Genomic DNA, 24,963 nt, shown 5'->3' with positions numbered 1-24,963 from the left:
TTGTATTAATGTGTTTCTGCAGCATGAGTATGTGAAGACAAGACTTGGAAGTGTCTAGCTCAGAACATTTAAGATTTTGACTTTAACTGAGAAATTCCAGTGTATTAGGAAGCACCCCATCTATGCAAAAATCTTTCTTACCTTTTCAATCACAGAGCTGAGAGAAATCTTGCACAGTTATTTGGGAAAGGTTCCCTGCTTCAGTCCGAGTGGTCATCCCAAGAGACAGCAGGACATTTTATTAAGGGTAGGAATTGTATTTCTGCTTTACTTACTGACACGGGCAACACTAATCTGGACACTACATGTATGGAGATACATAAAAGTGAAGATGGGTTGGCTCTTGCACAACTCATAAATAACTGGGCTTTCAGGAAGCATGACAATAGCCATGCCATAGAAGTATCTTCTATACAGGGGCAATTGCAGCTGTGTGAAACCAGACAAAAGGAGGCTGCAGAAACAAACAGCGAGACCATCTCAGCAGCAAAGCAGTTGTGAGTGGGGGAGATAATAGTGGACAAAAAGTGACAGTGGAAGCAAATTATACCAAATCTTAAATCTGACAACATGTATCTAAAATTCAGTTTAGCAGGTCATGTAAGGAGCACAGGAAAGAAAGGATGATGAAGACTGAGGAGTGAGTCAAGCAAGTTAATTTTAGTTGTTGTGTCCTGAGTGAGAAAGACAACTTGAGAGAAAACAAGAGGAGAAGAAATGAAATCATAGACAGCTGATGCTCTGGCCTTGAAAGTCTGAGTAGAGGACACATTTCTTTCCTCCTTTTATGGGCTCTGTATGGATTTTATTTGCATACTTTGCCATATTAAAACCACAAAACTCAGCAGGATTTGATCAGCTGTGCAGAGTGAGCTCATGGTAACCAGTGTCTGGGGTAGCTCTATGGAAACACAGAGCATTGAATCTGCACTGGTCGAACACTAAAATCATGTAAATGCATGTGAGTGATGTTATTTTATTCAGCATCTGTATTCAAAAATTCCTTACTTATGACCTTAGGGATTAAATCATGAGTCTTCAGATGTAAAATTGCCAGACTCTTCCACTTGCAGGAAGAAGTGGTGAAATAAAAAAGTATACTATCTTTTTAAGGGCACTTTTTGAGGTGGGGGCAAGATACATACTCTGGCAGTAGGTAGCAGCCAGTTTTGAGACAGGAGAGAACAGGTATCACAACAGCTAAGTCTGGTTATTTGTGGAGTTGCAGGATATAAATAGCATAGCCAAGATTGTTATCTGGCACATGCCTTCAGAAAGCAATACAGCAAAGTGACTTAAGGTTGCCTTTTTTTTTATTACAGATCACAGTCTTATTCTCAAATCTACTTGAAGTGTTTCTGTACAATTTCTTCTGCCTATTTTATTTGTGAATTGGGCTGGTGATGGAAGTGTTCCCAATATTGATTATGAAGTAAGCAACATGTAATGTTGTGTGCATAGAGTCAGCAGCACAAAGGAAGACCAGAATTCTGACATAGTGCAGTTAAATGTACATGATACTAAGTTAAGGGTAGTCCCACCACCAAAACTGCCAACAATTTATGAGGAAAGCATGCAATCTCAACACTCCTGCTACAGGAAGAAGTATTCCATGAAACATGCAGTATCTGACACATCAAACAGCCAAATAAAAGATGTAAATAAAAAATGTATTTGGTGGACTGACACAAAATTTTAATTGCCTCCACCAGTGCAGAGAGGATGAAGGGCTAGTTTGGGAGAAAGTGGTGATACCAGCACTTTGCTATGGTACAACTGCTGAGATTAGGCTTAAAATTACAAGTTTAAGGTAATGCAAGACTGATGTCTAGCCATGGTTTTTATGCTATGTGTTTTGGCTCCTCTCCAGGGCTCCTGATCTCCCCAGCTCCCACCACAATTACCACTGAAGATGACTTCAGATCCTGTCCCACTTTCCCCACTTCAAATGCAAGCTGGGCTTTCCCTGGTGAGAGTGGTCAGGAAATAAAATTCAGACTTATGCTATATATGTATGTATAAGGGAAGAGAGCAACATGCTAGGACAGCAGGAGGGAGTTACTTCTCCCCTTTATACTCCAGCTTTATGGCACATGAGAGAAAAAACAAAGCAACTCCAAGACAGAAAGGTATTCTTCCAGCTAAGTCCTTGATCACTACAGTTCCTAACCAATAACCTAGAGCTACTTCTGGATTAAAAAAAACCCAACCCACTCTCATCTCCTGTTTCCAAAGTGCACCAACCATCTTTGCTGGGTGAGGAACAAGCTGGAAATCAAAACAGTCTTTCCAGTCTTTTGACTTCAAGACCTGACTCCAAGCGCTCACTTAAAATATTTCAACAGGCCTGAAACCTGTTTCACAATGGCCTGAAACCACAGAGAGACATTGTCAGTGTCCACAACCATTTTTTAGAGAGGTGTCAGTGGTCTCAGCTGCATTATTGTATCACTGATGTAATACTGTACTTCCTTTCTGGCAAACGCAGGCCTTCACAAGAGGCCTTTGGAGGGCCACCACGTCAGAACCATGCTGATGTTATATGATACACGAGCATTTTTAGAAGGCTGGTGTTGCAGATGGAATTTCTTAGTTTTGCATTGGAACTGAGAGTTAAGCAGGGTGAGTTTGGACACAGATCTGTGCAAAAATAAAGACAGCAGCAAACGTTGCCCATGTCATTTACTCTACAATGACTGACCCTCTCTGCATGGTGAATACCTTCTGCTGCTCTGCTCAAATGTTCTTCTTATTTCTTCAGCTTTTTATTTGGAAATTCAAGTGACTTTATAACCTGAAAGGGTTTGCTGTTTATAAAGTAAATCCCAGATTTCAGGCTAAATTAATTAAGTCTCAGATATTATTATAGCATCATCGCCCTGGTTAAAGCATTGGCTTGTCAGCCAGGGTAAGGCAGTTTTATCAGGCTGTTGTTCCAGTTTGGATCTTCCCATTATTGCTTCTTAGGCTGCACCAGTGGAAGTTTAGGTTAGATGTCAGAAAAAAATTCTTCACAGAAAGAGTGATGGGGCATTGGAATGGGCTGCCCAGGGAGGTGGTAGAGTCACAGTCCCTGGGCATGTTTAAAAAAAGACTGGACATGGCACCCAGTGCCAAGGTTTAGTTGATGAAGACGTGTTAGGTCATAGGTTGGACTTGATGATCTCAAAGGTCTTTTCCAACCTAGTTCATTTTATGATTCTGTTGGAGTCCGGCATGTCTTGCTATCACCACCCAACTGTTGAGTAAAGTGCAAGAAAGGAGACCAAAACCAAGAAAAAATCAGACAAAATCAGTTTCTCAGTGGCTCTTAATTATGACCTTCACCAATAAGTTAGTTATTTTATTATTAAGAGAAGAATGTAAGTAAACACCAATATGACATTTGTCTTTTTTAGTCTGGGCACAAGAACATTGCTGACTCACTGAGATGAAAAAGGTGCAGGAGAAGAAAATAAATAGGAAGAAGGAGAGTAATTATCAGAGGAGGTTTTACTTACAAAAAGAAAACCTACTTTCCCTTTTAGCTCTCTGACAGACTTGTTGATTTTTGTGTATTTTTTCTCTTTTCCACATAATTTGCAGGGTTCCAGGCAAAGGAAGGCTGAATTTGAAGTAGCATGTTCTGGCAAAAAGCTTGGAAATCCTTCATGGAGAAACTCCTCAGATTGAAGATGTAGTAACAATTCCTCAGACCTGTCCTATCTACATGGTCGTACCATACCTGTGCAGTTCATAAGAAAATCCCCATGCGATAATGATCTAAGCACATCTACCAATCTGTGCAGGTGGACTCACACATTCTAATTTAAGTAACAACTACAGCAGCTTGGCCGAAGAGATTACAATTGGCAAAAATACTCAAAGACTGGGGCAGCTGCATTTCAGTACTGTTATGGATACCTACATTTTACATCTTTTTTACATCTCCTTGTACTTTTTTCTTTCCAAACTACCCAATCTCAGGGATCAAAATTCTGCCTACAACGTATTTCTGCCTAACATAACAAACTCCATCAAACACAGCCTTTTGTATGATCAAATTATGGAAATAAAAGAGTATTTCTTGAACAAACCATCAGGTTGTATCTTCACAAATATCTTCCTTAGCAACTATGTTTCTGGCAATTAACAGATTAATTGTGAGGGCAAGTAAATAAAAATGAATACAATACTTTTATAAAAAGAACTATCTTCACAAGACACAGAGAGATCATGACAGTCATTTAAATGATTACATGCATTTTTCTCAACACTAAAAGCAATTCCTTTGGAAACAAATGCATCTGAAACATTCAAAAACTCTTAATGGAAGTCATGCAGAAGTGTTATTTTTCTATTTCCTATAGTACTTAAAAGCCTATTTTACTCTCCTGTTCTTTCAATCTGTTTATATACTGTAATGAGAAACAGACCTTTTTTTTACCATGCTATTGCAAGAAAAATACCATTTTTGCCAAGAAAAATGCAGCTTTCCCCACCAAAGGAAACAACGAATCTACACAAACTTCAACACATTTAAGTAAAATAACAACTCAGTATTTTCATTAACAGCTATGGTTTCAGAACAAGCCTCAGCTGTAAAGTCTCTGTTAGAGAGTTTATATCTTTTGTGTGAATTCAACTAAATAGAATGGCTTTGCTCTGTACTGTTCTTCACTTCTCCATCTCTATTTATTACACTCAAGAGCAGTTATTAAGTGAAAGCAAGATTTAACACGCTCAAAGCTATTTGATTTCTCTTAATAAAGACCGCAAAGTGCTCAGTGCTTTACGTAAACTGATACATTACTTACTTAATGCACAGTTATAAAGATTTGCTAAAGTGCCTTAATATGTAGAGGACTATAGTTAATTGTATTTGAAGTAACTGTCATTAGCTTATAAAGTAATTATCTAAAGACAAACACAATCTGAAATTCAGATTTGAATCTTCTGTTGGTTCTCATTTCAGTAAGCTGAAAAGTTGAATGTTCAGCTATTTAACCCTGCTTCTCCTAATTCTGCTTCTCCATTTTCTGCTGCAGATTCACCTCTGTTATTTTTGTTTCATAATAATCTACCCTAGGAAATGATCTTTCATCCCAATGAGTTGCTACACAACCTCAGAACTTGCCTGTCGTACCTCTGTCTTGAACTCTGTGATTCCCTCGTGTTGATTATTTCATTAAAACAGGCTCTTTTCCACACAGATTAGCAAGGCCGTAGGCATTGCAGCAGTGGTGCATCACTGTCGTTGAACATCATTAGATATTAGATCAACAGCAATTTTCTTCTAACACATTGCAATTTTTTTTAACAACTCAAAACATCCAATTACATAACAGACAGCTTGGCTGTATTTTAAATTAGCACAGATGCTAAAGCCAGGAAATGTAATTCTCAGGATATCAGAACAAAAGGTTCAAAGTAAAAAAGAATTCTTATATACGGTAAGATTATCAGGACTAGACTGTCACACTGTGACCTTCCTGGCGTCTAGCTAATCTGACAATATTTGGCAGAGCATTGTTTCAAATCAATAACTAATTAACAAAGTACAAAAGAAGTTGTACTGTTTTTGAGCCTCCTTGTTAAAAATGGCTTTTGGTTGCACATGGGCAGAAAGGTCACTTTTATGACATCTTCAGGAGTCTTTCAACACCTTGCCACTGTCAGATTAAATTACTTTTAGCAATTAATTGTCATAAATTAAAACAGAAGCACATTTGTTACAGCAGGTTGTCGTAATGACATAGTGAACAGTTGTTTTGATATGAATTTTTTCCACCAACCCTCTATCATATCCTAATTTTTTTGGTTGACCTAACTGGAAAATTGGGAGCAATCTTGTAACTCAGGCTGCATAGGCCAAACGTTGGGCATCTTATTGAGATTATAGACGGAACAACAACAGAACAGAAATTCCACTAAAGATCCTGAGTATACGTATCTTATATAAAATATGTACTCTGTGTCTATGCTGCTATGGGGGGGTAAGAAAAATAACCCCTCAAAAAATCTCAGGGATGTCACTTTTGTTACTGTTATAAATGGTCCTTGATGCCGTGTTAATCCATTATTAGAAAACACCATTCGTTTGATGTATTTTAAGACAAAGATTAAGTGGATTGAACATCTGCAGCCTTTCCCCATTCAAACCATTACTTAGTTTCAGAGACTTGAATCTTATTGTGAATTTAGTGAAAAAATTTTCTGTTCTTTTACTTTCTTTTGTTGAACTTCTCTGTATCACAATGCACATGGATTGTCCATCTTACAGATTAGTCTTTTAACATTTATCATCTCAAGTCTGAGTTAGCTAAAAACCATTAAATCAGGATGAAAACAGACAACAATCCTAACAGAAGTTCCCTGGATAAACAGGAAAAGAGAAGCAGGACAGACTCCATTCTGTGCCACAGAAGAAAAAGACTGGGCAGAAGAATGGACCTGGGCGACTGCAGGATCTCTCCTTAATGGTGTCAGCAGAAAAGCTGTAACCACAGGAAGTCTCTGGGTAACTTGTCTCTAGTCCTGGTTGCCCTGTAGGAGCCGATTAAGCAGATCTTCAGGATAACTGAGATTCTGGAAGAGCTCTGAGAGCTCTTAAAATGAGCAGCAGAACACTGTTTAACAATCTGTGTTTAACATATTTTTCTTTTTTTGTTGTTAGCTCTATTAGAGCAAAAGCTTCTATACTAACATATTCTAAACCTTAAATCTTGTTTGCAATAAAAGATGAAAATGAGTGGTAAGAACTCACAGCTGCCAGGTACCAGACATCTGGGAAATCCTGCATCCTGTGATCCTGTTCAGTGTATCCTAGTACAATGACCAACTACCCAAACTGACTCTACCAAGCAGCATGGACTTGTTTGGAGGTGGCAGCATTCACACAAAACTGGACAAAAGTTTCTTAAATAATTTGTAACTCTTCATGAACAGGGGCACAGGTATAAGAGATGAAGAGAAGCAGAGTTTCTGTACAGGGGCTTCAAGGCAACCTGTAGATAATGCACTGGCCTGCTGCTAAGATTTGGGTCTCACCTTAAAAACAGCAGTCTAGACAAAGTCTTCTAAGAAGTAGCTGTGCACAGGCTCAATTAAACCACTGTTTGCTGATGCTTTAACAAAGTACAGCCTTTTAAATTCTGTCATGTCTATCCACTTCTAAACACACACTTAGCAAATAATCAATTTAAATGTCACAGGGTGTTTCTACTCTTTCTGAGAAAAACCTCAAGAACTGCTTTACAGTTTAAAATGAAACCTTGTGGACTCAAATTAACAATGTAGACAAAATCCTGATGAAGATATACCAAAGAAGAGGAAGTAGGAGGGATGTGGGCAGGACTTGTATCCTTTCCATTATTCCAGAATGGTCATGCTAAAAACATCTGGACAACATCTGTGAAAAAACTCCTGCTGCTATTCTGCTTGAAGGTCCTTCAGCAAATTCAAGATAATGTTCCGTCTTGGGGAAATTCTTGATCTCTGAAGAAATCATGAATATTTGCTCAACACCCCAGTGTTAAAAATGCCGAGAAATATCAGTGCCTGTGTGTAGGGGTTTGTATCTTTGAAGTTGTGTTTCTGTAGCAGTACTTGTGCAAGACCACATTCCTTCAACTATGCTGATAGCTCAGTAAGCCTCCTGGCCTAAATCACCTCTTCTTGTGGATGGCCAGCCACAACCTCAGTAGTGCTAAATGTTCTGAGATAGTGAAATCTTCCTCTCTTCACAATGTCCACAAAGTCTACCCATAGACCAAATACTACTTTGAGAGCTGAGGTGAAACTTAGTAATGTCAAAACACTGAACTACATCAGCTGGACAGAACCTCTGAGGGTCACCTAGTCCAATTCTATGCTCGAAGCACTTTCAGCCAGGACTGGTCACAACTGCTGTACCTCATACTTTCCAACAAAAGCAAGAAAGAGGGAGCTCTATAGTTCTAGTGTCACAGAAGTATAGAAACATACATTGTGAAAGCTCCCCAAACTTTGATTCAAAGGCACTTGAGGAAGAGTGACTTTCCACTCACTCCAGAGAAGTCCTGAAGACAGCTACAGCACTTTGGACATGAAATAATTTATGTTACTTTCATGCCACAACATTTTCTTTCCAACTTTTGTATGCTCTGTGGACCCATAGTACAACTGAGGCAGTGGTCATCTTTTACCATCTGTCTTTGCTAGTCTAGCAAAGCTGAACTCTGCCTCATCACTTTACCTTTGGGTAGAAACAGCTTTATTCACGGTGTTGTTAATAAATGATGTCATGGTTATTTACCATCACCATAACAGAACAGCAACAGTATCTTAACTTCTGCTCTAGTGATGACACTGTTTGGTGCCCAATTAGACAAAAATCAGTTTACTTGTCAGCCAAACTCTGTAAATCAGCTAGAGTAGTTCAAAACAGAAAGGGAAAGGAAATGGTAAAAGAACATAACGAGCTAACAGCAAACAGCAGCAGAAAGGTATTTCAGACAAGTGGTCTGCAGGATCAAATCAAATGCTGTTATTTTAAGATCTATCACAGCCATAACTCATTTGCTTACTTAAGGCAATGCAGTCAGAGCCTGTATAAGGTCAGAGCAGCATGCAGTGTCTGAAACCTTGACATAGCCCACTGAGGAGAACTTCACACAAAATCTTCACCGGTATGGAATTTAAAGATAATCAATAGTCATTAAATGTAAGCCTACCCTTTTTTGGTAACCAGTGCAAGGGTTGCAATAACACAATCCTGTTATCAAATGTGTTTGTTCATTTTTCAAACAGGAAAAGCGGAGTAGCTAGAGAAGTAGAGAGGTATCCCACCAAGTGGAATGTGTGAGGGCAATGACGTATCAAAGGGTAAGGCCACAAAATTAATTGCAGAACCTAGAAATCTTTCAAAATTACTTAGGCAGCCTAAGCTTTGCTAAATTTCTTCATTACTTTATCTGATAACTTTGGAAGAATTCCTCAGCAAAACAGATCCCCAAAGAAATAAATATCTGTCGTCTTAACATCTACATGCAATTAAAGCTTCTCTTCCGAGGTTAAGAACAGAGTGGTTGTGACACAGTTAAGTGATAACTGCCCACTTTTATAGGACATAGGCTGAACTGGCAAGATCCATGAATCAGATTATTCAATTACACAGTAGGTAGAAAAGATAGGAGATAAGAATGAAGAAATGTCCTGGAAGGAGATACCAGTCCAAAAGAACAAACACACTGCAGATGCATATGAAGTATCAGCTGTATAGCCTGAACTAAATATATTTTAAATTCTTTGCCGTACTGCATAGATGGATATACTGATTAAAACTTTACTTTTAGGAAAAAGAAAACTTTCCAGTCTCATGTATGCTACATCTGTCATAGTCCACATTATGTCAGAGGTCATTTTACACAGTCTACAGGATGCCAAACATGCAAGAATGTGAGCAGCTTTTGTATGCTTTGGGGTAGGTAGATTTGTGTGCATACACTTGCACATGTACTTGCATGATACTTTTCTCACTCCATGTTTTTGCTAGAACTACCAGACAAGAAGATCTCAAACTGCTGCTTAAGAGCCCAGAAAATCTTCAGTCTCCTCAACACAAACAACTCTTCTAAATTCTAAAGACACATCAATCTCACTTTATTTAGTAGTTTCTCTCCAAGCAGTGCCATCTATAGGGAAAACAAACAAAAATTCAAGTCTTACGTGAAAATATAGAAAATATACCTCACTGGGTATCAACAAATTCGATCTTGCCAAGCACTGATCAAAAAAGACAGAGAAAGAGAATAAGAATCAACTGTTAAACAATGGAAGTGTAGAACAATGTGTCTGAACAGCATGCAGCCCATTCAGGTGAGAAAACCTGCTACCAACACCACTGACCAAAAAAGACAAAAGCATTTTTTATCGGTTTAGAATCCACTTTTAGCCAGGGAGATAGAGATAAAACAAGGATTCAGCTGAGAGAGGAATGGGAAGATTCCTCAAAACTTAGATGAGTTAATGGCTGGAGGTAATTGTAAAACAGACTACTTTAGGAATGACTTCTGCCTGGACATTATGGAAATGAAGTTAACAGCTCTGAAGTTGGTAAAACCTAGCTCTTGGGGAGTGCTGACTGGATACGGAGTTCACTAAGGCATAGCAAAAACAAGTGGACAGTTCTCCTAAGAACTCACAATAAGGCATATTTCTTTGCCTCCAGAGTGATGACAACAAGCTGATTAAAAGACCAGCCTTGTTCTTCAAGATGTAAATAATTCAAAATAACATCACACAGTATATAAATTCACAAAAAGTGAGGATTTTAGTTAGTAAAATCCTTAACCTGTAAGGACTTTAAAATTAAAATAATTAATTGCTACAATACTTAATTTTTCAAATTTCAGTGACGTACGAATTGCACGGTAGAACAGACATTTCTTCCTGGGCAGCTTACTCCACATTGTTCCATGCCTCTGTTTCCTCCACTATTTCTAGCCCCTTTGGCAGCCATCACTGCTGCAGGCAGTCAAGCAGCCTACACAGGAACCACCAGATTTATCTTAATCCCAAAATATAGGGTTTTTTTTTCCCTTCACATTTTTTCCTGAATATACACTTTGTTTTCTGTAACAGATGAGGTGAAAACATCCTTGAACTTACTGTGCATCCAGTACCCAGTTCCCTGTCTGCTGACATTCAGTTCCTAGACTCCACAAATGTTTTTTTGACCTCCATGCACTGCAGTACAGCCCTCATGTCCTCATGTCCTTCTATCCAAAACACATAAATATTTCTAGAGTGGTTTGGTGGGGTGGTATGTCTCCATAGAAAAGCATTATTTTGCTATAAGGATATAAGATAGCTACAAATATTTACCACAGATATTAATTTTTATCATCTCTCAGTATATCAAGGGTCTTATAGCTGACTCGTCCCCAAGAAAAAAACATGAAGAACTTTAAAGTTTTGCAAAAAGGTATACTGCTAAATTCTTTCTGCCAATTTTCCCAAACACATTGAAATCTAGTATCAAAACATGCAACTGGTATGCAGTAGGTTAGACAATGTTATCTGTGTTTTTGGGTATCAGCTAAAATCCTTTTGTTCTGTTAGATAAATGATAAAGGATACCTGCAGAGAGCAATCTGCACTGGACCAGAAGACCTACAAGGTCTTTGTAGTCCTTCACTGCAGTCAGTCTACAATCAAAACCAGGCAATATTGGAGTACAAGATGTTCGAATGATTTAACTCACTTTTGCCTTCAACAAGTATGTCTGCATTCTGCTGAGCCAGTTCTCTTCACCATTACCTCATGAACTGGCCAGGTTTATGAGCCTGAATCCCATCTGAAAGGAAGGAGGACTCCTTTGACGTGTGAGTGAGAGTCTTTTTTAGCACCATGGGAGCACCATACAGCTCGTAGTGGGAGGAGAGATGCAAGCTGCTTCTTTCTTGTGGAAACTTACATGGCTTGCCTCACATTTTAGGAACTGGATCTAACAATGGACACTTTATTGGCATCATGTAATGAATGTCTGAAAGACACCAAAGCTAGATGGCCCCAATTTATTCCTTTTCTTTGATTAAACCATACTTGTGAAACACAGAACAAAGAGAAGGCATAGCAGAGAGAAGAGCCAATGGTGTTCTTCAGGAGATACAGAATTTCCCTTCAGTGCTTACCTGTGTCTCTGACTTCTCAGTTGCTCAAGGAAAAGAAGACAAATAAAACTATTCAGGATTAGCAGATGCAAAACCTACCATAAGAAATCTTTATAAACTCAAGATTTTAAAAATATCTAAGTTAGCTGCTCATGCTTAATAGCCTATGCATAAATTATTATAACTACTTTAGTTCACACTCTCCATAGTTCAGCCATTTAATGTAAGATACCTGTTCATCGTAGTATCTATAGAAATGAAACATGACATATACATATTTTTCTTGATTTACAGAAACTATAGGAACTTAAACCTTATCTGACCTTTTAGGAACGATGTGGAAGCCTAACTGCAGGTGCTAACTGTCATGGTAGATGTTTAATTTCCAGCTGCTGGCCCAGGATGGTGAAGATCTCTGGTGGCATACGTTCTGAAGACCAGATCTCTCCAGATGCTCCTGGTGCACTCAGAACGTCATTACGTGTTTATGTTCCAGCACCTGAACTGCAGTGTCTTCTCAGCTCTGAATGCCCAGTGCCCAGCCCCAACATGGGGCAAGAACACCACCACCATGGCAGTTTCTAGGCAGTTCTCATGAGCTTTTTACTATCAGCATGATTTTGCTGTTGCTTACAAGCGAAGGAGATTTCTCAAGAACATACAAAACTAACAGGCTTTAAAAGTGGGCAGAGTAAAACCATGTGTTATTTCAGAGGTATATATAAAGTAACGCTGGCAGTTGTAAAAGGGGAAACAAAACAGGCATTGTTTGTTGAAGGGGCAACAAAACATCAGCATGAGACTCTAGACGTTGAAGTCCTGATGCCCACGTCTGCCACAGGCATTCTCTGTGCTGAACCTGTCCCTTACCTCTCAGGAGCTGTTTGTCTAAAGCTTGTCATTTTGTCTCCTCTGGTGGAATAAAGGGCTTATTAGCTTTGTCTCAGCAGCAGGCTAATGTAGTCACACAGGCTTTGGACAAGAGCAGGCGTGCACCTTGCCAAATCAGAGGGTAGGTCATTGGCCCAGAGATGGCCACAGGGTGAAAACGGCAGCTGGTGGGACTGCAGCTATGTTGGGAAATGGCTCAATCTTCAATGTGAAAGAAATCCATGGCACTGAAAGGTCATCCCACATAAGCGGACACTCTGCCGTGACCTTCAGTCAGGCTATACTTCGTGTCAGCCACACTGAACAATGAGCAGAAATGGCACAACTGTGCTTGCACACTTGCCAGGACTTCCCGTATGCCAGCAGTCATTGCTTACTTAATTGTATATTAACACAACTGCCTTCTTCCTAAATACTGGCACAAATCATCCAGATGTATCCATTTTTAATAAAACAAATTAACTGGTTGCACATGATCTTTTCCTATTTAATCTCTCACAGAAGATAGGAGAAATTATTTATGAAAAGTATGTTACATCCAAGATTAATTTCATTAATATGCTGTTAATAGAAATGGCACTGTTCTAGATTGTGCTATAGTAAAAATAATATTTGCAATAAGAATTATTCAAGCAGATAAGCTCAGTGGGGAAAAAAAGGACAAAATTCCTAGCATACAGGCTTTGGAGAGTCTTATCCCTTTTGTCCACAAAACCTGACCCCATTAGTTGGTCTGATAAAAGTGATCCTTCCTACTTCTTCCTTGGTTGCCTCTTTGATATCCTTCAACTGTTGGGGAAACAATATTATTGCAAATTACTATTGCTATAAAATTATGCAATTTATATTTTCTCTTTATTAACATTTCAGAATCAACTCAGTTTACTTATTTAAGTGGTGAATGCAGTTTAGAAGGGGGAAAATACTAATTTACATTTTTAAGTATCTTCTAACATAGAAAAGGCACTGTCAGTGTGAAAATCTTCAGAGAATGGGAGATGGCTGAGAATGGAAGTAATAATCATGTCACATTTAAGCCTGCATGATCTGTTTCCACAGAAAAAGGTTAGAGACCAACAAATTCTCAGTTTACTTCAGTAACAAGTGAAGGCTGGCTAGCATAATAAGTTTCTGGGGAGAAAGCATTAGCCCGTATGTACAGAGCAGCCTCTGGTGGTCTAAGAAAAAACGGTAATATTTATAACGAAGGATAGAAATATGTTTTTAAAAAGGATGTATGTACATATTTAGCTATTTTACTCAATCCTCCATTCAACACATTAAAAACCAGATGCTTTTAAAATGATCTGTCAATATGCTTGTTAAAATCTGAATAGTAAGAGTATTAAAATTCATATGCATTCATTAGCGCGTTATATAAAAGTAAAATGCTTGTGTTTAATCATTCCATAAAAGTATTATAGTCAATGCTGATTATCAAAAAGTTTTTTTTCTTGGTTTGCATTGCTAAAATTGAAATCAAATTTACAAGAATGTTACAGAATTGATGACATTTTCTGTCTTCACTTGTGAATTCAGTTGGCAGATGTTTTCAAGAACAAAAAAATCTGTCTTATTACAAAACATATTAAGCAGGTTTTCCTGCCATAATGTTTGACATGATGTTTATTACCCAGACCAAATCAGTTCCTTTAACAAGCCATAATGTATGCCAGAAAGTACATTATTTCATAGTTAAGGAAACTTCCAGCATGAAACAGTTAGTACTTTGATCTTTCAAAAGCACTATGCTTAATGCACTACACACTGCCACAGTCATTTTTATTTATACTCATTTTGTGTAAAAATACAGTGCAGTTTGATATTTTATATTTTAAGACTCTGCTTTTACATATTCTTGAATACCCCAGCTATTTTTTTCACTATGAAAATGAAGAAAAAACTTAAAGATAATTACCAAGGAAGAGTTCTAATTGTCCAATTCTTGGCAAATGTAGCTGCACAAGTAGGAACATCAACCAGACAGCTTTAATTTGTTCAAATGGCATTTCCTCATCAGATCACAACAGATCTCAGTGACCCTATGAGAACATAACTGAGAATACTTATTCCTGCTGCTTAACTGTGTGAAATAATTTCTCCAGCATATTTAATACAACCATATTTTCCTTCAATGTTAGATAAAGTTAAAGCCTTCCTGTGAGGAAATTTTTCGTCTAGTCTATCTGTACCACTTTTTCCTACTTAGCAAAGTTGACATAAGGCCTGCTCAGGTTTTTCAAAACTCTTTGATGAGATCATTACGAATCATATACCATCCTTAAATATCTGTGTTGAGTGACAGCATGTTTTAATTTAAGAGCCTAGTGAGTCAAATGTACGCTATACTATACAGCGAGTAAAAATTGTATCTGAATTGCCCCTTGAGATCACTGCAAACCAGCACCAACACTGTTCCCACAGCAGCCTGTGGAGGCAAGTCCCTGGGTGCAGGCAGAGAGCAATCCTATGGACTCAAGCATGGGAGGCACGAAAATTGCAAATATGGCATTGCACCTCTTGCAATTCCTACAGACTTAACAGTTCTGACCAACAGAGTAAATGGAACCCTACTGATGGTCCAGTTTTGTTTCAGAAACTGATAAGCAGGGAAACTGCACTGTTTTGTCCCACAATATACTAAAGCAGGTACGTTTTTCTTTCTGTTTCAAAAAACTATCTGTACTAGAGTCTATTAAGAAAAAAACCCCAAAATAATTATTTCAGAATACAACACCAACTTCATCAGAAAACCCAATTTCAATCAATTGGCCTGAGGAAGGAGACCACCAATCACACTTTCACTAAAACATATATTACTTCTTTCCTTGATTTGAGGAAAATCAAATAAAGCAAATATCAACAGTCATATTTAGGGCACAGAGCTGTGAAGAAAGGAACATGAGATGGAGTTACATATTTTTTATTTTGGGGGGTCAAACCTCCCGAAGCCAAATTTCATGCCTCATCAGGCAAGAGTCATGAGAAGGTAGAATTGCTCAAAAGGTTGATAAAAATGTTCACTTTCAACAAGGGAACACTGAATCTCCACGCTGACCGGACTTCTGTTCAAACAATACAGCAACATTGTCCACTGGATTCTCGTGGACCTTAAGACTGGTTGCCCCTCTTAAGAAGGAGAGTTTGGCTAGTGGGCAGAACACCATCTCATAAAAAAGCAGCAAAGAGAAAACACAGTGCCTTGTTGGTGACTTTGAACATATATACCCGCGTTCTTTTGTTTCCCACACTCAGGTATTTCTCAAAAGACACAGTAAATATTTATGGTATTCATGACAATCTTGTATCCAAGTTACTAACCCTTTTAACTACCCAGCAAAGTTAGATTTCTTCTACAAAAATTGTTATGCTAAAAAGAATTAATAGGGGCATATTAAAATTTAAGATGATTCTAACATGTATTGTGCTGGATTTTTCTCTGTTTCTCACCAGAAAGGCATACATTTTTACTGTTTTACCTTCACTGTGGAGTTTCTGACATGTTTTACAGTTGAATGAAAATGTTAACTTTCATAGTAAGGGTTTTGGAAATTGTATGACTCAGTCTGGAATGTATTATACATAGCATGTATACGAAGCAGAATGTGCCAATGTGCAAATAATATTGTTTGTGCCCCCTGCAGAATTAGAAATCCTCGGATAGCACTGTTATAATGATCCCATGCTGGTAGCATTACAAAGTGCAAAGGTTCACTGAGTCAGAAAAGGGCAAGGGACAGAGTTTCTTCATCATACCATTCTCAAATTATTCTAGCCTAAATATTTATTAATATATTAGCAAGATTCCTCCTTTATCTGCCTTTAGAAGTTCAGCTCAAACACAATGGATGGCTGCTCATATAAAAACAATACATTACAGGATAAATTTGCTACCACACAAGATGAACACTGGTATTTTCCACAATACATTATTAATTTGGCAGGTGATAAAAAACTATCAGGCTATAAATACTGCCTCGCCGATACAATACAATATAATACAATAAATGCATACATGACATGTGAAGCTAATATGTTGCCTAGGCTTCACTACAAAGTTTTTCTTATGAACACCTCTCTTTATAATATTGTTTTTACTAAGTCTTTCTTAAATCATTTCTTTCTTGATAACCCCAGTGAGTTCCTGTGGGGTTTATTTGAAGTTTCCCTTTGAAATTAAAAGAAATGTTTTGTAACACTTCCAAAACATCACAATCAATAAATGACCAAAAATATCAATAGAATAAAGAGACAGGAATTCTGTATAAACTCTTGAACGCCATCTCAGTAATGTATTTGTTTTTAAAAAAGAATGCTATTTATTAGCCAATAGAGGCAATAAACATACGTATACATCAATAAAGAAGGGCAAACAAAACCAAAAGAAACTTACTCTAATATAGATCTGCATAGTTTCCTTTTCTTTTTGTGGATTTCGATACTTTTCGTAGAAGTCACGTCGCTTCTTTGTTTCCTTCGGGATTTTATCTTTTCTTTCCCTCTTTTCTGCAGGTTCTTCTGAGATATCAGAAGACAGCTGTATTTGGGCTTTTGTCTTCTCAACTTCAATATAGTTCTCATTGGGATTCAGAACTATTACTCCATAGCCTTCCTGTTTTAGAAGAGAGTCACACGCACACACACAAACAAGAAGAAATGTGAAAAGGGAGATTTAATGCTTGAAAATGCTTTGCATATACTTTAATGCTCTTTAGAACTTTTTTATTTATTTCAGAAACCTCACACAACATCATTTATAGAAGGGTTTTAAAGAATATTCCGTCATTAAAGGGATATTGATGTGTGAATATGTATCTGTGCATGTACTTATGCTCATACACATCCCTCAGCATCAGAAAAGTTGCCTGTTTTACCTTTAAAATAATTTAGTATGTTGTTTTATTCATAAGCACTTTATATGACTTTTTCAGAAAACAATACAGGAACTAAAAGCAAAATGTTCCTTTAAGAACTCTACATAATAATGAATAAAAAGCTTTATGCCCAGCCAGTAAAAACCTTTAAAAGAAAAAGAATTGAGAGATTTTATATACAAAGGTAGATACATTAAAGAAAGCATGTGAAAATTATTCACCACATTTTAAAATAGCAAAACCTTTTGTCTAGCTGACAATAAGCACACCATGCAGAGGCAAATAGCAGCAGTAACAATGAATCAATACCAAAACTGATTCAGTGGTATTGCTTACAAGTCAACTCTCTATAGTGGGTCTGACTTTTTAGTGTATCTTTAAATCTGCTGTAAAAGTTCACTGGGATTATGCTGTATATTCAACAAATCCAGAGCAAATGTGAGACCTGCAGGATGCTTTTGAGCATATAAGGTATATTTTTGTGCTGCAGGAAATGAGCTGGTTGAAAAAATATGAATTTATGAATGAGAAATAAATCTTGAATTAATCAGCCAATCAAATTTAAAGATTTTTAAATGATGGCAAATCACACAAAAATCATAGTATTTGTGGAAGATATAATTGCAAATGAAGGGAAAAAAGAGAAGCACAAGCATTTAACAGATGTGTCCTTAAAGTTAACATGGGTTCCCAGTCAAAATCAAGCTATCCTTTAGAAGTAAATTTTAGTAAAGACCTTTTTGGAAACATCTATATTAATTATCTAATGGAACAGCTTTATTCCAGCTTTTCACTTGGTGCTTCATTTTGCACTTGGTCCAGGCATGAGGATCAAAAGAGGTCCCCCATACCTAGCTGCCCAGAGCAAACCAACTCCACCCCAACAAAAGATACTTTATTTGGGCTTGCTTTATTCTAATCTGTAGAGCCATTCACAAACCTTGTAGTTCATTGTGGCCACTGTCAGGTAGACAGATTGTCACTCAGTGATTTTCTACAGTTGGACACACTCGACTAGTTATCAAAATCTCATCTGAAGGGAGTTCCTACCCCTCGTCCTTGTGCCCTTCTCAAACGTCTGCTGTAGCTTCTCCTCCCACCAAAAACCATGTTAAAGGGCACAGTTGCACTCTGCTAAACAGGGTGAAAGAGAGGCATGCAGGATACTACCTCTGGCATAAGTGACGTAGTCAAAAAAGATCACAATAGGCCAAAGAGAAAATTGTCTCTTTGTTAGATACAGCACCATAACAGATCTCCTGTCACATGATTCCCCTGCCCTGCCTGCCATGAATTCAACTGGGATAAATATAAACAAACAGGCAGATATATAAATAAACAATAGGGAAAGAGAGAAAGAAAATAGAAAATGAAAGACAAATTTTAAAATATATCCATGCCATGCCTGGCCATATTAATGCCCAATGCTGAACTATGAACACATGAACTTTCCAGCTTGGAAAATTCTGATGCCCAAAATTCATCACGGAGAAGAATATGGCTTACAAACATTCATAAATTCATATGAAAGAATAGTTTTTGAGCTTGCTACTGCCAGTTTTTGCAGTACTTGGCAGGCTGGTAGTTTTGGAGCTCTTAATCTTCTTGACCTGCTTGTTTTGAGCAGAGACGTTCTGTGTATTGATTTGTTTTGCTTTCTATACAATGTGAAATGCAAAATTCATATGTTTATTACAGATCTACAAGTGTTACAGGGATTTGAAACTCTGTCCACTTTAACCTGATCACCAAACAGACACACAAATCATCAAAGAAGTGGAATTTGTCTAAGTTATTGATCATGTAACTTAAAATTACATGACTAATTTGTCCCATTTTCTGAGGACACAATGTCAATTTTTCACATAGATATCAACAGGTGAAATATGATTCTAATTTTAAATTCACTATTTTATAAATCAATTAAAGGATTTTTATCAAATCTATTTTAAGCACTGTAACATGACTCCCTTTACCTTTTTTTTTACAATTTCTCCCAGATAGCAGGCCTTTCCTGTCAGCAGAATTAAAATAATTAAGTAATAACTGAGCTAAGATTTTTTTTCCCCTCAATTATGGGAAAGCCTAAGTCTTTCTCTTTGGAAAGTAATCTCTTTTTGGACTGTTTTGCTTACATGATAGTATCTCCCTTTCCCTTGAACTTCTGCATCCTAAATTTCAAGATGAAAACAATGGCACCAGAAAGAAGATTTGAGAGTAACATATAAAAATCGACATGGAAAAATAAAACGACTGGTAAAATATACCCAATTACAACCTCTCTCATTCAGCCTTTATTTGAGTATATGCTACTGAACAGGAATACTCTGAACTAAAGAACATCACTGTAAACAATGCGGCTTTTAACTTTGATTAATTTTTTAAAAATGTAATTTATGTGGGCATAGCTGCATTGTTGAAGTTTAATGCAATCAGAAAATGAAAAAAAAGGAGGAGCTCTAATGCAGTGAATTTGAGAAGAGTGCAAGTCAATGCAAAACTCAGAACATGAGACCACTAATATCTCAAAAAAAGGCCTTTAGCAAACTTTAATAACAGATGAGATACCGTCTTTGGCATAACTGTTAACACAGACAAAAATCACATTCATTAAAAAGCATCCTTTAAAATGAAAGCCATGTTCAGAAATACTTTTTTGCATGCAGGACTGTAGCAATCTTTTTTCACCATATATAGTATCTTTATGCTGGGAAGTATTAAATGTGCCATTACTATGTATTAATTTACTATTTGTTAATTTGGTGCTAATGCAGCTATACTAAACAAATCAATGTCATTAAAAATACCAATTTCAGCCATGATGATCTTACATCATTATTAAAACATAGTGACCTATGACTTCAGTAAGTACCAATCAAGTAGGAGGGTTTCTAAATCTCGCCACCCTCAGTGGTATTAGGTGGTATGCAAACATTAGGTATGTTTTCAATGTAATAGTTTTCTCCTGTGTGTCCAGTGTACACAGAAAGGGAAACCACTCTCTAAAAAGTTTTTTCATGGTAAAATGCTGAGCTTTAAGGACAACTACCACCCCGATCAATCTTCAGCCATCAGTGTACCTGTGATAAGACCTTATAACTAGGACAGACACTGACAAATAGAACTCCCAGCCCCTAATCTACAAAATTACAATTTCTCTCTCAGACTAAAGCACCCAATTAACATCTCTTCCCCCCACGTGGTAATGCTTCAGGGTAAGTGAAATTCAATCTACACTAACTCCTACCATTCTCCAGGTTGCTGCTTCTGGAGGTAGAGGATTGTGATGACAAAATGAAAAGCAGGCTTACAAAGTCAAGAGTTGGAAAGAATCATGTATCTCTGTTACAACACCTTTACTACTAAGTCAGAACAATGTAGAAGGGCCTTTTCCATTATAATACATGAATCAGAAATGGGGGATTGCTTTCTGCCTCTTACTGGAAGTTCGAGGGTAAGGTTAAAAAAAGAACTTCAAAGTATTTAAAGTAAATTCCAAATCTTTTGAAATTTCCCCTGCCTGACACATGAATACTGAGCCGAGACCACTCAGATCTGCATATTAATCCACCAGGGTGGGACACCATATGTGACAAGAGAGGTCAGAGCTGGAGAGGTATCTTTTGAGCTATGTAACTATCTTTTTGGACTGTGAGTGAGGATCTGACAGAGATCACTCTCCTATGCTTGATCAACCTGAATTTTCAAGTTCAGGTTTCTATTTGGATGGTCAGCAGCAAGACCAGAATTAATTCCTTGGGGAAATACAACTCAAAACTCACTGCTCTTAAACCTGCCTGTGGTTAAAACAGACACAGCAATGTCCATTCATCTTTCTGAAAGAATTATGCTCTGTTCATTTCCCATCTTTACTGCAAGAAGGGTACATCTATGTCACTATTGCAACACTGTAGGTGCAACAGCAGGATGAGGTCATGACAACCAATCAGAAGTCACTAGTGAAGCGTTAAAGTAAACATAGCTGTTGGAGATGCAGCTCAGCTTGAAAAATGCCCCCTCCATTATTTGAGCAATTTTCTCAAGACGTGACCTGTGACTGAAACGCCTGAAATGTCAGTTGATTCCGCTTTCTGTTTCCACCCAACATACATTTTGGCAACTGCACCCTGCTAACATTGTGATATTTCCATTCCAGATACACTCAGCCGCCTGAATTCCAGCACTGTGTCCGAGTATGTAAAAATGCCATGCTTCTGCCAAACACACTTTGTCCCACTAAGTTCCAAACTTCAAACAGCTCATCAGGTTAGGCAGGAAAAGAAAACGTGCCACAAAAAGATTTTAGAGGACCACCTGTTGTCTATTATTTTTACATAGCACTTACTCATAAATCATAACACAGGGTAATTAATCAAGCTGTCAAAGAGAAGGTCAAAGGTTATGTGGGCGAGTCAGAAGGTCATGCATGGGCTGATAGAGGTCAGGGTCACACTGCATTCCTCATTATCAAGTTGGGATGAGAGACGGCCCAAGCAAACAAAAGTGAAAGCAGATGGAGAACTAAATGGATAAAAAAGAGGAGAAAATTTCGCAAACAAAAAGAAAAGTGGAAGAATGTGAGTTACCTTCAAACGAGGAGGAGAACAGAGCAGAAATACACAGAGATGTTCTCAAAAGACTGAACATAATACAAAGAAACTGCAGTTTGATTATTTAAATACACTTACTATAACTTTCCATCCAATTTTTTTGCAAATATTAAGTGATGCCACAAAATGTGTGTGGTAGTTTTGCTTCCATTTCACATCTGAAGTCAATATTTTGAAGGTGAATTAAAAAAAGGAACATTTTACTGTGATTAATGCAGATGGAGATGTGAAATTGCTTCTAAATGCTTAAGTTTATTCTTGTTGATAGTGACAACCAATAGATGTTCAATAAAGAAGTTATAACCTGTTTGAACAATGTATAAAGAACTGTACCTTCATATACACGAATCTTTAAATACACAAAGCATCATAAAAGTCTTTCTAGATGACACAGCAGTTATAAAATATTCTACCATTACACTGACCTGAATTAGATGCAGAATACTGTACAAAATTAGCTGTCACCCTTCCCTCAAAATCTTTGTTAATCTCATTTTGAATGTTTTCAGCTTTATCAACACATGCATCAATGTCAGCTCCTTGGTTACTGAACCGTTGTACTTGGAAGAAGATATAATTAAAATGTTTTGGCACAGAAAAGGTGAAATTGTATCTTCTCCTGGTCCCTGAGGAGTCTGTAAAACATGTAGGATATATTGACAAACACACACCCTTGTCTAGAGCCCTGACATCCCAGGTCACCCAGCTGCTATTTATTTCAAAACATTCACTTTACACTTAGCCAAACTGCCACCTGCTGTGTAACTAACTTTTAATGGATATTAGAGCTATAGAAACAATAAACTCTTCATTTCCTTTCTGTTACTGCCTTCTAAGTCATCACTGCATTATGTCCAAATCTATTTGCATGCAGAACTGTGTTCATCTTATTTCACAACCTTTATGCTGGAAATTATTAAACATGCCATGACTATGTCCTACTTTACTATTTGTTCATTTGGTGCTAGTGCAGCTATACTAAACAAATCAATGTTCGAGGCTACAAAAACCTACCAGAAAAGCTGTTCCCACATTTTGGGTTTACTGTTGAAAAGTTTTGAAAAGAATTAATGTTTTACATCTCTCTATAATTAGCAACCCAAATATGTCTGAGTGTTAGATCTGCAACCCTGTTTTATTCTGTTTGTTCGCAAGGTCAAAACTGAATAAAAACATCCATGAATTAAAAGGATTTTTACATCCTAAGTTGCTTACTGTATTCTTTGTAGGGAACTTGCATGCCTTTACCAGCACTAGTTGCTCTAGGATTTGCAGCAGAAAATTATTTCTCATGGCAAGTGAGACACAAGAACCTACGCTACAGCATTAATTTAATTCTGTGAATTAACAGAAAGAACTCTGTTCATGTTCAACTACTGCTTCAAGCATTGTTTAATAAACATCAGACCAACCACCTCTCCCTGATGTGGGATTTGGGCTATTTGGAGAAATTGCTGGCAACTGAATGGAAGTGAATCCACCCCAGCCATGCAGGCAGGATACTGGGCTGCAAATAATCTGTCCATAACAACTGCTCCGGCTGTAAAAACCAGCTTCTGCTTTTCTTCACTAAGTGCAAAGAAGCTTTGGAGTCTATACAGCCTGTGAAAGAATGAACCCACCAGTTTGTCCTCAAGATATCCTACAGGAACCCCTTCTGTAATTGAAGTCCGTACTCCAAAAGTTCATCCTCTCTCCTATTGCCTTAAAGACCTATTTTAATCTCTTTTCCAACAAAAGTTTCAAATGTTTCAGAGGGGTACAAGAAACAAGAACTAAGATTTTAATGAAAACGTTATTTACATTTACGTAGAACTTTTTGAAAGCAACAAACCAGAAATAAAGTAATTAAAATAATTTTAATAAAGCCCACATGAATAACAAGCAATTATTTTTTCTAAACAATCTATCAATAAGGAAACCAAGGAGAATATCAGTTACCTACTGAAAGTTACGTTTAAATAAGGTGCAGATGCAAAGCTGGATTGCAGGGTTTTTTTAATGTTTCTATGGTATTTCCAAGCATCCCATTAGCTGACAGTAAAAGTTCTCAACTGCAAATTCGTTTTTCAATACACTTTGCCTCCTCCCTGAAAATGTCACAGTATGTCTTGATTATTCTCATTAGCACTTCATGATGAATATACCCCCAAATAGTCATTAAGTGTGTATTTTCTATGTAACACCACACAAAAAAGTAACTAAATTTATTCTACAATAAACTTTACTTCCTTTGCTGTTGTAATAGTGTAAAATTATTGTAAACACCCTCTCTTTCTCAAATCCAGATATTTCAATGGGCTCAGGGTTTTTTCTGATTTGTAATATATTTAGCTTGAAGAAAGGCAACCCAAGATGCCAAGATCTTATACTTTACCTTTCATTTCCAGAAATTTATATGTATTAAACTACCATGGGAAAAGATTAAATGCCAATCTCTTGGTAGGTCTGTATTTCAGTATTCTAAATGAAAAACACATCATGCACGTAAGTGTTTTCTGTAAAATACTGAAGTTATCCAAAGTCTTGAAAGACAACTCCCATTTAGTGTTTTGTGACCAGAAATCCACTATCTCAATGACAGAGAATTCAGCTGCTTTTAGTATGTGCATGTATTTAGTCATTCCCTGAGAAAACAGACAATTGTAATCTAACAGTAAAGCTTCTGGTCTGTACCTATCTTCAACAAACAGGTGCAATTCAGTACATTGATGCTCCTTCCTTCCCACAGTGACCTTCCCATGTCAGAAGACCTTCTTATACTTCTGCTAAATAATTTAATTACTTATGAGTTATGGTTTCTTTGTAACCTTTTAAATGAGTAACTCATTAAAATGCAGAAATATGCAAAACATGATGTCACTGGGTCAAACAGCTGTGTTGGTAAAATTATGGCTGTGGAAGACCCTAAGAACATAAAAATAAATACTGTACTTTATATTGCTCATTATATGG

General features: G+C 37.2%; 1 protein-coding gene across 6 annotated transcripts in view; it reads right to left on the bottom strand.

The window, feature by feature from the left end:
• FAM172A (family with sequence similarity 172 member A) overlaps positions 1–24,963 on the bottom strand; it is a 265,595-nt gene that overhangs the window by 114,432 nt on the left and 126,200 nt on the right. For all 6 annotated transcript variants that reach the window (XM_039567672.1, XM_039567673.1, XM_039567671.1 and 3 more), the window contains one exon: positions 16,918–17,136. In XM_039567672.1, coding sequence (XP_039423606.1) covers positions 16,918–17,136 — 219 coding nt within the window. The remainder of the gene's footprint in view (positions 1–16,917; positions 17,137–24,963) is intronic.

Source organism: Corvus cornix, chromosome Z (genome assembly GCF_000738735.6).
Source record: "Corvus cornix cornix isolate S_Up_H32 chromosome Z, ASM73873v5, whole genome shotgun sequence".
NCBI lineage: Eukaryota > Metazoa > Chordata > Aves > Passeriformes > Corvidae > Corvus > Corvus cornix.
The sequence above is the reverse complement of the archived record's forward strand: the minus strand, read 5'-3'. Positions and strand labels throughout refer to the sequence as shown.